At 50.9% G+C, this 13,895-nt stretch overlaps 1 protein-coding gene and 1 long non-coding RNA gene across 9 annotated transcripts; one reads left to right on the plus strand and one right to left on the minus strand.

Annotated features, from left to right (window-relative positions):
• Positions 1–386: 386 nt before the first annotated feature.
• CCDC51 (coiled-coil domain containing 51) lies at positions 387–12,758 on the minus strand. Of its 8 annotated transcripts, none has more exons than XM_024751381.1 (5): positions 8,365–8,446; positions 7,969–8,026; positions 3,117–3,436; positions 1,906–2,070; positions 387–1,364 (listed from the first exon to the last, which is right to left on the minus strand). In XM_024751381.1, the coding sequence occupies exons 3-5, from the start codon at positions 3,426–3,428 to the stop codon at positions 609–611; spliced, it is 1,233 nt and encodes a 410-aa protein (XP_024607149.1). In that variant the 5' UTR covers positions 3,429–3,436; positions 7,969–8,026; positions 8,365–8,446; the 3' UTR covers positions 387–608. The 8 variants fall into 8 exon arrangements, with proteins under 8 accessions (XP_024607149.1, XP_024607153.1, XP_024607150.1 ...); XM_024751385.1 differs by having other exon boundaries at positions 3,117–3,315; positions 8,365–8,442; XM_024751382.1 differs by having other exon boundaries at positions 8,272–8,406.
• Positions 8,470–10,622, plus strand: LOC112403757 (uncharacterized). Its single transcript, XR_003003973.1, has 4 exons — positions 8,470–8,598; positions 8,693–8,748; positions 8,831–8,918; positions 10,405–10,622. It is a non-coding gene; the product is annotated as an uncharacterized LOC112403757 (long non-coding RNA).
• Positions 12,759–13,895: the final 1,137 nt, after the last annotated feature.

A 13,895-nucleotide genomic window follows, 5' to 3' on the forward strand; every position in this document is an offset into this window, starting at 1 on the left:
CAACCATTCCCCCAATCTCTCTTCCCTGCTCTCCTCTGATCATTCCTCCTGTGTTAGAAACAGGAAGTTCTCCCCAACATGGCAGAGAAAGTGATCCCGAAGAGGGGCAGTAACCATGGTCACCAATGGGTGGGAAGCAGGCTAGGTTTTACTCACTGGAAATCATGGGCCACGTGACACAGGAGGGCTGGGCAAGTGGAGGACAGGCCAGGAAATCCAAAATGAAAATCCAGGCCTCAAGCGGTAAGTACATCCAAAATGATCCTGAACTGGGGGCAAGACCAAGAGATGAGAGAGGAACTAAAAGGGGGCGATTACCCTACTTCCAGGCCCAACCCTCGAGTCCCAAATCTCAATTTTCAATGGACAAAACCCAATGTAACAAATTACTTTAAATAAGACAAATTTAAAGACACTTTAATTGGACGTTAGCACAAATTTTCGATAATTAATGTAAATGAGTGTTGCCTAAAAAGCAAAGTATGTCTGCTGGTGAGCCACACAGACTCAGGCTGAGGTTGAGTGCACCCCTGAAGGCTCACTTCATTGCTCCATTCTCTAACTAAATCCACATCCATACCTCCTCCCTCTGGAGGTGGGTCCAGGGGCTAGCTGGCCCTGAACAGCATATACAGCACAGGCAGGATGGCCACAAATGTCACGCAAGTGACCAGTGTGCCATAGATGGTGTTCCTGTTGACCTGGGCTTCTAGCCTCTGCTCCATGTCCGACAGCCCCAAGATCATGCTCCCCTGTTCCAGCAAGGACCCAGACAGGGCCCCATCTGCCGGCTCCACCAGGCCTGGGTGCGCTGCAGCCTTTGCAAGCTGAAGCACCCCAGCTACTTGGCTCAAAGTCTCTTCCAGGCCATCAAGCTGCTCTCGTAAACCCTCTAGACATGAATGGACCTGCCTGGAATGGCTGAGCTGCTCTCTCAAGGCAGCTGAAAGGACATCTGTGTCTCCCTCTCGGGTGGGGGAAGTACCTGCCTGGGACAAAGAGCTCTGCCCAGGCCCAGCTTGCACCAGGCCCCTCAGGTCTGCCAGGAGGTCATGGAGGTCCCTCTGCTGGAGGGAGTAACTGGACGCCTGTTCTCGGATGGCTTCCTGGAGGCTCACAGGCCCCTTCTGAGCCTCCAGGAGCAAGACCTTCAGCTCCTGTAGCCGCACACGGTTCACGTAGGTGGAGCCAGCCACACCAATCAAGGCCCCCAGGACTGACCCAATGAGGGACCAGTTCTTGGTCCTCTCAGCCCGAGTGCGCTCCTTCTCATGACTTTCCCGCACAGCTGCAGAGAAGAGGGAGAACTTCTCTCGCTCAGAGTCTTCGGCACGCAGATAGGTCATACGAAGCCTCTTCTCCTCCTGCAGAAGCAAAGCTGTCATATAGCAGCAACCTGGCCCAGCAGCCACCAGCAGACGTCCCACTACCATGTCCCTGGGGCTCAGCTTCACGTCTGGCACAGATTACATGTTCCATAAACACGCTGAATGAGTAAAGGTAGCATAAGCCTGGTCAGGAGGGAGGAGCAAAGGAACTGGGGGTGGTCAAGGCGAGTGGCACTATCCTCCCCAAGCAGCCTTGGGTCTGGCCGGACATGCAGTGGTGTCTACAGAATGTGTCTAACAGAAGGGAAGTGTCTGGCGCTCTCTGGGCCAGACCCCTGCATGGTGCTCCCTCCTCAGTAATCTGGGGTCCAGATTATACTGTCCTGGACCACTGATCCCAGTATTCCAGGAGGAAGTGCGTGGAGAAGCTCTGGAAGCCTGGGGCCCAGTCCCTCCACAGGTGCTTCTGGTTTACCTCCTCACCAGGTGTCTGACCCCCTAACTAGTCAGGGTTCCCACCTCGCCCCTCCATGACCTGCCAGGCTAGGGTCCCTCTCCAGATGAGGAAGGGGCCTACCTGCAACATCCTGTGCTCCAGAGTAGCCAGTTCCAGGTACTGGTTATCGTCTCTGGAGATGCGGTCCAAGCGGTCCCTCACCTCCTTCAGCTTGGCCTGCTGACCTTCCAAGTCCTCCCGAGCCCCCCGGACAAGCCCTCGAGCCACCATGAACACTTTCTCTGCCTGCAGAGAGAACAACAGAGGCCATTTGCCCCTTCTCTGCATGCCCACACAGCCTCGGCTCCATTCCCAACAAGATTGGGCGGAGAAGAGGTCAGTGGGGTGTCAGTACAAAGGGTGGAAAGAGAGTCCCTCAGACACATAATCCTGGCTCACCCAGTGGTCCTCAAAGTGTAGCCCCGGGCCCTGCCCATCAGAATCACCGGATTTGTCCGTTCAAGTGGAAATAACATGCCCCTGAGAAACCTGAAAACAGCTAAAGATGCATACAATCTGTGTCCACCAAACCCAGCTGACTCTAGTCTGACAAACCAGAGCAAGGCCCTTATGTTCTTAATCGGCTTCATGTGTGTTACCTTAGCTACAACCTCCCAACAACGCCAAACGCCATGACAGGCATTGCCCTGGCCTCCATTCAAGAGACAGAGAAACCCCGGCTCAGCCAAAGTGATGGCCTCCAAGGGGAGAGACAGCACTGTGCCTCAAAACCTCCGGCTAAACCCCAGGTTCTTCCCACCCCACTACACTGGTCTGCGCCTAGGTGGGAGTGGGAACAGAGATGGCGGAACGCATTTCCATTGCCACAAAGGACTTGACAACCAGAAGCAGCTCTTCCCACCTCACAGTCTGATGTTTCGCAGGGCCTCTACTTTCACGAGGGATGCTTTAATCACACATGGGGCTTTGAGGACACTGTAATGCAGCAACCCTCCAGGTAACTCTCACCACCAACCCCCAAGCAGTCAATGAAGGAAGTGTTTGCTGTCCTCACAGAAAGGATGTTAATGGCCCGGGACTCACTGGTACATAGCATACACAACAACTTGTTTACATGGGGGAGAGGAGGGCCCTTCACCCCGGTAGTATCAAAGCCAGGCTGTCGTGTGAGAAACGAGTCAGATCCCTCTCCTAGTGGTATGTGTTCAAGAAAAGGCAAATCTGGATGTGGCCTCCCAGCATCTGTGGCTGGTAATTTACTTGTCAGGAGCCTCCAGGCCACATTGCCCAGGTCAGAGGGCAGGGCCAACCACCCCAGCTCCCCTCCTCACCTCAGTCACGTTTCCCTGGGCCTCTCGAACCTCACTGAGTCCAACAAACTCTTCATATCTGTCCCACCAAGTCTTGGCCATGGAGGATGCCCGTTGCTGAATGCTGTGCCCCAGGGCTCCTCCCAGCGCTGTGAGGCGGTGGTACAGCCCGAGGGCCACCTCCTCAGGTCTTTTCTCTCTGGGCTGGCTGGGGCCTGGGCTGCAGAGAGTCCTGGTCATAAAGAGGTCCCTTCCAAGGAGGCCTCTCCGCACCAGTACGGGAGACACACCCACGACGTGCCGCATGGCCAACACAGGGCTGCACCCTGTCATCGGGAGATCTGTGGGGGGATGCCAGAGAGATCAGCTCACAGCCGAGAAAGGCTGGGCTTAAGTCAGATCTCAAGTCCTAGGGACAGTTCTGAACTGAACAGTTTCCATTAGACAGTCCAAACTGCGCACCACTCTGTTGGGCCCAGAGGTGGCAGCCACCAGGGTCAGGCTTCACCAGGTGCCCCCGGACAATGGAGCATGTCAGGGAAGAGCATATTTAGGAGCTCAGGCCTTCCATCTCTCTCCGTGACGCCACATGAACCCAGATCCTCCCATTCCACCCACCTTCCCACAACCCCAGGTCTCTGTTGTGATCTGCATGAGAATCCTGGTGTCCAGTTTTCTGATAATCTCAAAGAAAATTCTTAAACCTGCGTTGTGTCCATGCTAACAGAGCCCCACAAAGATTCACAAAGACTCCTAGGGAAACTGTGGAACTGACTGAGGGGATTTGGGGGAAAGATTTCTATAAATGACTATCAAAACCAGCTTCCCAGACTCCCTGAGGGCTGCCTCAACTCTGGTGAAGCAGTTTCGCTTCTGTTCTGGGACACAGGTCGTTCATGTCCCAAGGCAGAAAACTCTCTCCTCAGCTCTCCTCTGAAAAGACAATTCCAGGGGAAAACAAAGCAAAACAAAACAACCCAGATTTCTTCATAGAGGACAGCTTTTTTAGGTTTACACCAACTTTCCTTCTGCCCTTCAAGCCCAGACATTCCGGGTGACCAACTCCCAGTCTCACATTTCTCACTTTCCATAAGCTTTCTTCCTTCTTTCCAACCTCAGTAACTGCCCAACAGGTTAAGTTTCTTTCATCTTTCCCTTTTCAACCTTGCTTTGATGTTTGGGCCCCAACAATCCTACTTCTCTGTTACCTGAACAGCACAGGGAGTCTCCCATCATCCAGTCAGGCCTTGCCTGAGCCCAGGAGCAGCGGTGAATTCCGAGGACCCCAAAGAGAGGGCCAGGTGACCCATGCTCCTGGGGCAAACCTGGGCCAGAGCACCCTGGTCTGGCCAAACCACCCCTGCCCCCAAGTACTGACTCTGGCTGTCAGAGTGACACCTGGTAGCCAAAAGGCCAGGCCAGAGAGAGAGGTAAGCAAAGGGAGCGGGGGACAGGATGACTGACTAGAAGAGCTCCAGTTACAAAGAAAGGACCTCCCTGATGTAAGGCGATGAGCATCCCAGCCTCCTCCCCATGGTGCCATGCTTGGAGAAGCTCAGACCCTCTTGAAAACAAAGTTGCTTGGGTAGGGACATGCCTCCTGGCAAAAGCCTGAGCTGAGCGCCACAGAAGGGAACATCTCTGTGACAGTGGTTCCAAGCTGGTGCTGCACCCAAACCCCTGTGCCCCTTGCCTAAGGCCCAAGGGAGCACACGCCACCCATGGCCCAGCAGTCGGGCCAGCCTCCTAGGCCTCAAGGCCAGCGACCACTGCACACAAGCTGTGGCCTCACAACAATCCTGCAGGTGTACCCCTCATCAAAGCAGAGCACCCACCCTCCTCAGCAACACTCAGCAGAAAGGTGTCCCCCTTGTCCATCACTACTTCTTCAGCCCTCTTCTCTCTTGATCCCACTCGACCACCAAGGTTGCTCTCCTGAAGCCCTGCAAAACTCCCACCTTGTCAGATCCAGCAGGTGCTACTCAGATTTCTTCTCCAATACCTCTGCAGCTTTCAACACCCTCTCATTTTGAAATCACCATCCCCCTCAGCCTCCTCCTCTGTCAGCAGCCCAATCTTGGACCCTAGGAAGGTCACTCATCCCTGGCACAGAAGACAGCTACAGCCTCCTACACAGTCATGGCTTCCTCCCCTGCCCCTCAGAGCCGTTCTTCACATGGCAAACAGAGGCTCTGTTACCTCCTAAGTCAGATCACATCCCTCGGTGCAAAACCCCTGACAGCTCCCCTATCACCTGGCATGCACACCAGTCCTGCCATTAGCCAACAAGCCCCGGTCCTCTCAGCCCTCATCCCTTTCCTTCTCTCCATCCCTGTACGTACTGCACTCCAGCATCCTCACCACGCTAAGCACAATCCTGCCACAGGGTCTATGCCCTGCCATGTCCTCTGCCTGGACCGCTCTTCCTCCACAAGTCCAGTCACCTCACACTTACGTCTTTGTTCATGTATCACCTCTCGATAAGGCCTTTCCTGACCACTCCTTCCTTGGCCACCTTACCTGCTTTCTTTTTCTCCACCAGACACACATATTGCCTTCTTCATGTACTGCCTCGCCCCTCACTAGAACATAAGCTTGGAGACAGCAGGGACTTGGCTTCGTGACGGGACACACCAACGAATCCCAAGTTGTTCCCCCACTATAGTCCCTCCTCTCAGCCTCCCACCCAGCCTGTCTCCTGGCTCCTCCCCACTTAGATGTCTCAGAGGCCCATCAACCAGCAAAGGGAAGATGTTCCTGGCACAGAGACAAAGTGGAACAGTGCTTGAAGTTGTCTAAAATCTGAAGGATGACCTGTGCAGCAGAGAGGAGAGTGGGTGGAGAGGCTGGACAGGTGGACAGAGGCCAAAATGAGCCCTGGGCCAAGTTCAGGACGCTGCCCCTCCACATCCATTCTCCTACTCCATCCAGATGACTATCTCCTACCAACTGCCCTTCTCACAAACCTCCATCACCAGTACCTCATCCTCACTTGTACAGCTGATGGTTTGCTTCATTTTTCACCAAGAAAATATTTTAAAATTGGAAGAGAACTTCCATAAACTCCTACCACACCTTCCCACCTGCCAGTGTCTGTCTCATCGCCACCTTCTCTTGTTCCTCAGGATGAATAATTCCTGCTCTAGGAAAGGCCAAGCTGTGCCCCAGGTCCCATATCCTCTCCCCTCCTCAGACACTGGTCCCGTATCCTCACCCCTCCTCAGGCACTAATTGATTTGACACTCCCTCCAGCAACTGCCCCACTTCTCTGCTCCTCTTTACTCCTTGACAAAGTGCCTGCACTAGCTGTCTCCAGTTCCTCTTCTCCCATTCTCATTCAGCCCCCCTCTGTTCTGGCCTTCACACCCACCAGGACACTTGAACTGCTCCTGTCCAGGTCATGTCCACGTGGCTAAGCCCAATGATCAGTTCCATCCTCATCTTGCTTGCCTTGTCAGCAGCCTGTGCCTCGTGATAGCTCCCTCCTTCTTGAACCACCTTCTCCTCTTGGCTTCCAGTCCCCACTCCCTTCCACAACCTCTCCACACAGTGCCCCTCTCCACACAGTGCCCCAGAGCTCTGTCCTCAGGCTCCTCTCTTATCCAGTCCTGTGGCTTGAAAAATCATCTACAAAAAAGTTCTAAACTTGATTGTAGGGAGAGCTGCACAACACTGTAAATATACTAAAACCACTGAATGGTACACATTAAGTAGATGAATTGTGTGGTATGTAAATCATATCTCAATAATGCTATTACTAAAAAACAAACAGACAGAATTCTCTGGCAGTCCAGTGGTTAAGACTTGGTGCTTTCACTGCCAGGGCCGGGTTCAATCCCTGGTAAGGGAACTAAGACCCTGCAAGCCACGTGGCGTGGCCAAAAATAAATAAATAAAACCCAAACAAACTATAATCGGACCTCTCCAGCCCACACCTCTCCTCTGAATTCCAGGCTCATTTATCGAACTGCTCACTCCATGTCTCTGCTTGGAAGGCTGATGGGGATCTTATCTTCCTCTCCCAAACTTGCCTTTCCCACAGCCTTCTCCATCTTGGTTGATGGAAACCAATCAGGCCCAAACTCTCATATCATCCCTGACTCTGCTTTCTCTCCCTCCTCACATCCAGTCCGTTAACAAATGCCACCTCCACCTCTGAAACTAAATCCAGAATCCCTCTTCCTCTTGCCCCTGTCACTGCTATCACCTGGTCCCAACGACTGACATCTTTTGTCTGGATTATCCTAAGAGCCTCTGACAGGTCTCCCTGCTTCTACTCTAGGCCCTACTGTCAATAGAGCAGGCAGTGGTGCTTTCAAAACACGGTCAGACCATGTCTCTCTCTGCTCAAAGCCTGCAACCGTTCCCCATTTCTCTCAAGGTAAAAGCAAAAATCCTTTCCATGACCTACAGGGCATCCACCTCCTGGCTCTCATTCTTCTCTCCTCTCACCAGTCTCCTTTTCCTCACTCTGCTCCAGTCACACGGACCTTTTCCCCCCGCCTTTTTTTTTGAGATAAAATTGACACACAACATTGTAAAAGTTTAAGGTGTACAATGTGATGACTTCACAAATGTATATGCTGCTAAATGTTTACCATAACAAGGTTAGCTAACATATCTTTCACTTCATATAACTCCCAGCTTCTTTATGTTGCTGGAACATGCTAGGCTATTCCCACCTCAGGGGCTTCATACCACCTGTTTCCTATCTGTACTGCTTGCTCCCTTCTCTTTTTCAAGTCCTGCTCAAATGTCATAGCTGTCCACTCCCACCCCAGGACACCTTAACCACTTTGCTTTATTTTTCCCCAGGCACATATCACATGACCCGTGGTATGCATTTCACTTATTTACTTATAGTCTCACCCACCAGAACGGCAGCTCTGCCAGGGCAGGCACTGTTTTGTTCACTGCTGCATCCTCAGTGCCTAAAGTACACACATATAGCACACACTCAACAAAAATGTACTGGATGAATTAACAGAATTTGCAAAATATCGCACCCCGGGCTATATTATAAAACCCCAAGTCCTTCCGGTGGCCTCCAAAGCTCTAGAAACAGGTGGTCTAGCCCCCGCCCATTTCTGCTGCCTCCCTCGCATCTCCCACCAGCCACACTGTAAGGAATGCGCCGAGCTTCAAGGCCTTTGCACAAGCCCTTCCCTTTACTTACAGTCCTTTACAGTCCCAGTCTTAGCGCTTGCGGTTAAAAACCGCTCGCGGCTTCTGGATCCTCCCCGGGCAAGACACCCCACCTCCCCAGTACCTGGTGGGTTTTGCGCCGGAGCCGCAACCCCAAAGGCGCGCCAGTCACTCAGTTGATCTCTGACCCTTTAGTGCCCGCCTCCGGACCGCTTCCGGCAGCGGGAGCGCAACTTCCGAACCAGGAGCCAATCTGCGGGCCCGCATGGAGGTATAGGCTCAGGGGGTGGGACGGAGAGCCCTGCATCCGGTGGAGGGTCTGGGGAAGGGGCGGCAGGCGCCATGTCGGGTCGCGGAGGTAAGTGTGCGGGGACGATGGGGTGGGGTGGGGCGGGGCGGAGAGGGACGGGACCCGGCGGGGGCCAGGCTGAGCGTGCTCGTGTCGCACGCAGGTGGCAAGAAGAAGCCCCTGAAGCAGCCCAAGAAGCAAGCCAAGGAGATGGACGAGGTGAGGGCTGGCGCAGAGGCGTGGGCGGGCGCGGAGGGTCTAAGAAATCCGCCGGGAGTGAATCCGCTCTCCCTCTCCGTAGGAAGATAAGGCATTCAAGCAGAAACAGAAGGAGGAGCAAAAGAAACTCGAGGAGCTAAAAGCGAAGGCCGCGGGGAAAGGCCCCCTGGGTAAGTGAGGGCTGGGTAGAGCTCAAGCCGGACAAACGCCTGAGCATCAGTCTGGTTACGGGCCCGAGCATGTCCGTGTCCTGCCTCGTTGGTGAGTTGCGAGGTCCCTTTTGCTGGTGTCCGCTGCAGTGGACGGCCCTAGCCAGGCTTGGTTTCGCAGCAGCGGGAGAGGGGGCGGGAGTCAGACCCAGTATGGGCTTCTCTTGCTTAGGGAAGTGGCAGAAATGGAAATACAGAAATTTATATATCTCAGACACAAGTTAGTACAGTTGAGTTTCCAGATATCCTCTACAGTTTCTTGCTCCAAATTCGTATTTCACTGCTTCTTTGTTGCTTGTAACATTTCTTAATTTACTAATCGTATTGTTAAAACTCTAGCGAAATACTTCTGCATCCTGAGCCTTTTCACTGCTGGATGCGCCTAGTCTAATGGATAAAGTCCAAGTCTGTTGGCTTACTATTGTGCTTTATGTTTTTTAACCTAATTCTCTACCATTCTGTCTCTTTTTTGCCTTTGTGTAAGAGGAATTGATTACATATCAAAAGATTTTTTTAAACCCATCAGTCACTGTACTTTGTGCTTCTTAAATCCTGTTTACATTCATCAAAATAGGATTATTTTCTCAACAGTTATCTATACCCTATTGGATCACTGAGCCACCCTAGGGACAACGAAGGCTGGGATGGTGGGAGTGTCATTCAGCGTTTCCCAAGACCTCTATTCTAGTGGGTTTGAGTCATTTTTGTGTACCCACACAGCGCTGAGATTCTAGATATTGAGATTCCTTTTTGGAATGATGTGAGGTATCTTGCACCTTCCCTTAATCTGTGATTATGTATGGGGAGAAGGCCAACCCTTAGTGAAATCCTGTACTACTTGTTTCTATTGAGCATCATGTACTTTTTTTTTAAGGTTTATTTTGTCACAGCCTTTTAGGACTTCCATTTCTATATTAGGCATACTTAATTCTATAATTGTTTGTTAAATTACCTACCGTGTGCCAAATACAGTCATTTGTAAATTCGGTAAAATAAATGTAGTGAGTAAATCAGATCCCAGGATCGTAATATAGAAGGTGATGTGGTGTGATATGACACTTAAGAGTATGGACTTGGAAGTCAGGCTACCCAGCTTGGAATCCTGGCTTTGTCACATACCAGTTTATAACTTTGAACAACACCTAACACTGAGACTTTGTTATCTGTAAAATGGGTTGATAGGGGATGAGGATTAAGTGAGCCAGTCTGAAATACACAACACACTTGAGATCCAGACCAGTGCACAGCCATTCCTCGTGCCCTGCCTTATTCTCATTCTACTTTTGCCCAGAATAGATAATAGTGGGAAAGCCCTGTGCACGCTTGTGTCCAAAAAAATGCCCAGTACAAAGAGCTGGGCCTTATTAGGATCCTTATCAGGCCCCTGGGGCTTCAGCCATAGAACTGTCTTTTTCCCTGGATGAGACTTTTTTTTTTCCTTTTGCAGCCACAGGCGGAATTAAGAAATCTGGCAAAAAGTAAGCTGTTCCTTGTGCCTGAGGCAATGATGATCCTTAGTTCCATTCCTGTTTAAACATCTGAATTAAACATCTGGATTCCCTGCCATAACATCTGTTGCCACCTATAGCTAGAATGAAGTGTTGTCTTGGAACCTATTGTACATTTAAGAATAAACTTTTGTAAAAAAAAAAAAAAGAAAAATCATACAGTGGTTCATCTTGTCTTTAGTTCTTCTCAGCCATTTCTACCTTAGCTGTGAGATCTGCATAAACCCAGCACAGAATCCTGCCAAAGTGTGTTCTTAAGTCCTTGTTCTATCCTGAATTCTGTACCACCTGGAATTAAACCAACTCATTTGAAATGGCTGTTTTCTGTGTGGTTATATACCCAACAAAATATTACATGAGATTAGTGGAAGAATTTGTACTTTGGGAAGAAAATCTATTCTTTCTGTTATGACATCCACATTACTATTTGTTTTAATAGGGTTGTTCATCTGTTCATGTAAGGAGTCTTGCTTGTGCAAGCCGGGCATGCACCAGTGAACAATTTCTCCTGCCAAGGAACTTCTCTATTGTTGGAGGGGATCAGGACAAATACATATGATATGTGTTATGAAGGGAAAAAAGACTGGAGAAAGGAGAGATTCCTAAAAGTCTGTAAGAACTAAGCTTACTCTGAAGCCCCCAGGTCTGCATTTCCACTAGGGCTTCAGAAAGGTCCTTGCTAGGTTCCCATTTCTTATACTCTACGTTCAACCCATCAGCAAAATCAAATCTGAACCCTTCATATTTACTCTTATACCACCGGACCTTCATTCTGACCCTAAAATCCCTCACCTAAAATTATTGTAGTCACATCCAAATTTGTCTTCCTGCCCCTACCCTTGCTTCCGTACAGTCTAATCCTTATTCAGGACCCAGAGTGATCTCTAAACCATAAAGTTACATTTTGTCTCTCCCTGGCTGAGAATTCTTCAGTGGCTTCTTAGTGCAAAAAAAACACAAGTCCCTACAATGACCAGTGAGGCACTAAGGGATCTGGATGCCACTCCCTACCCTCTGATGTCTAGCATTCATCCTCCTGATCAATCGTGAGCCACGTGGCCTACATTCCGGTCAAGCTCCTGCCTCACTGTTATCACCAACTGGAAACTCCCTTCCTTTAGAGAACGGAAATGTCACATTAGTGAGCTCTTTCCTGACTGTAGTGGCAGTCCCAGTGTCTCTTAACCCTGTTTCCTTTTTCTCTCCTGACATTTGTTATCTACCACTTTTGACTCCAGGAAGAGTAAATTCCTGATACAACTATGGGAATAATGCTAATAACACTTAGCTTTCTCTGCGAATGTGTTTTCAAAAAGGGCTCTAGAACTAGTCTGAGATTTTGCTGAGTCAAAACTGGAAAAGATTTTTTTTTTTTTTTTTTGCGTTACGCAGGCCTCTCACTGTTGTGGCCTCTCCCGCTGTGGAGCACAGGCTCCGGACGCGCAGGCTCAGCGGCCATGGCTCACGGGCCCAGCCGCTCCGCGGCATGTGGGATCCTCCCGGACCAGGGCACGAACCCGCGTCCCCTGCGTTGGCAGGCGGATTCCCAACCACTGCGCCACCAGGGAAGCCCTGGAAAAGATTTTGATAGATTGAAGCCTGTATTATCATTCTAATGTACTTGATATTAGTAGAAAAAGAAAAACAGCCCACTTTGCTTCTCTCCTGGAAAGTTGCACAGCCAGCAGCATCTTCTTTGGACTTCAGGGATTCCCTGTTGGACCTTGCCAGCTCGCACCCATCCCTGTACTACTGAGAATAACCCTTCAGAGAGCCAGTGCCAGTACACCACCTCTGAGATTAAGCTACTGCTCTTTTATTTGGTAGAACCTAATCAGCATTAACAAATGGAAGTATAATCCTGTCCCTTTACGGGACCAGAGTCTTGGAGCAATTAAGCATTCAACATTTGGGCAGCTGTATGAGGGAACCTACCAATTACCTCAAAAAACTAAAGCCAGGTATTCAAGACCCTCTAGGCCCTGACAACCACCTCCCTTTCATTTACTGCCTTCACAAACATTCACAGGACACTCACAGGCCAAGTTTGGCACTGAGTGATCAAGGATGAAAAGTCTTGCCCCAGTTACTCTCCAACACCCTGTTCCTGCTAACTGTTCTGCACATGACTGCTGCCCGGTAAAATCCTGTCAGCCACTCAAGCCCAGCTTGAATCCTTGCTCCTCTCTAAAGCCTTACCTTCTCTCTCTGCCATCAATAATTCCTACCTGGCACTTGTGTGGCGTCCATTTCAGTGTTGTGTTCTTGTCTGAGTAGTCTTGGTGCCATCCTCCTTGGTAACTCTTTTCTTTTTTTAAAATTATTTACTTTTGGTTGCATTGGGTCTGTTGCTGCCCGCGGCCTTTCTTTCGTTGCGGCAAGCGGGGGCTACTCATCGTTGCGGTGCACGGGCTTCTCATTGCGGTGGCTTCTCTTGTTGTGGAGCACAAGCTCTAGGTGCATGAGCTTCAGTAGTTGTGGCATGCGGGCTCAGTAGTTGTGGCATGCGGGCTCAGTAGTTGTGGCTTGTGGGCTCTGCAGAGTGCAGGCTGGGCTCTATAGAGCTCAGGCTCAGTAGTTGCGGCACACGGGCTTAGTTGCTCCGCAGCATGTGGGATCTTCCCGGACCAGGAGCTCGAACCGTGTCCCCTATATTGGCAGGCGGGTTCTTAACCACTACGCCACCAGGGAAGCCCTCCTTGGTAACTCTTGATAACTTCCACTCAACCTGTAGGACAGCCCAGGTGCTACTTCCAGGGGGCCTTCCTTAACTTCCTGAGTTTCATTCATTTCTAACCTATGACCGTCGCTTGGGCCAAAAACACTCAAGAGCTCTCAGAGAAATGAATGAATATTAACAGCCTGAGCAGTTAGTTCCCACCCCCTCCAACACAGGCACACCATTCTCAGGATCACCCCTTCTCAGACCTTTCTTTCTCCAGACCTACCTCAAAGGTACACATCCAAAGCATTTACTGTTCTCAAAGATGTGTGCTCACAACAGCTCTAGTCATAACTTCCGCCCAGTCCCACTCTCCCAGACTCCTCCCCAAGAGAGCCTTGGGGTATATGAGAAGTGGGTCTAGCTGGAGAACAGCGAGCTCACAAAGACCAAACCCCTGAATGCTCCCTGACTCGATTCACATGTGCACTTGTGAAAATCAGGGCGAACTCCTCCAAGCCCAGCTGTGTACCCTAAGTGATGCCAGAGAGCGGGCGTAGAGCCACCTGCGCCGTGGGGCTGGTGAGTTAGCCCAGGTAACTTGGTTCTCTCCTCTTAGACCACCCACCTACTGGGGTCCCAGCCGTCGGTACGAAAGCGCCAGGCGGGGTGATGCCCAGACGGGCTGGGAGCGACCGAGCTCCGCAGGTACCCCGTTGAGCACCGCGGCGCGGTCTGATTACGTCATTCATCCGCGCCCACCGACTG

Source organism: Neophocaena asiaeorientalis, unplaced genomic scaffold (genome assembly GCF_003031525.2).
Source record: "Neophocaena asiaeorientalis asiaeorientalis breed wild unplaced genomic scaffold, Neophocaena_asiaeorientalis_V1.1 scaffold221, whole genome shotgun sequence".
NCBI lineage: Eukaryota > Metazoa > Chordata > Mammalia > Artiodactyla > Phocoenidae > Neophocaena > Neophocaena asiaeorientalis.

Excerpts from the sequence above, each read along its gene's own strand:
- CCDC51 (XM_024751381.1), bottom strand. The coding sequence starts at position 3,428 with ATGACAGGGTGCAGCCCTGTGTTGGCCATGCGGCACGTCGTGGGTGTG. Across the intron at positions 2,071-3,116 it reads CCCAGGGAAACGTGACTGAG|GCAGAGAAAGTGTTCATGGT; the intron begins GTGAGGAGGGGA and ends TTCTCTCTGCAG. Across the intron at positions 1,365-1,905 it reads TGGAGCACAGGATGTTGCAG|GAGGAGAAGAGGCTTCGTAT; the intron begins GTAGGCCCCTTC and ends TTGCTTCTGCAG.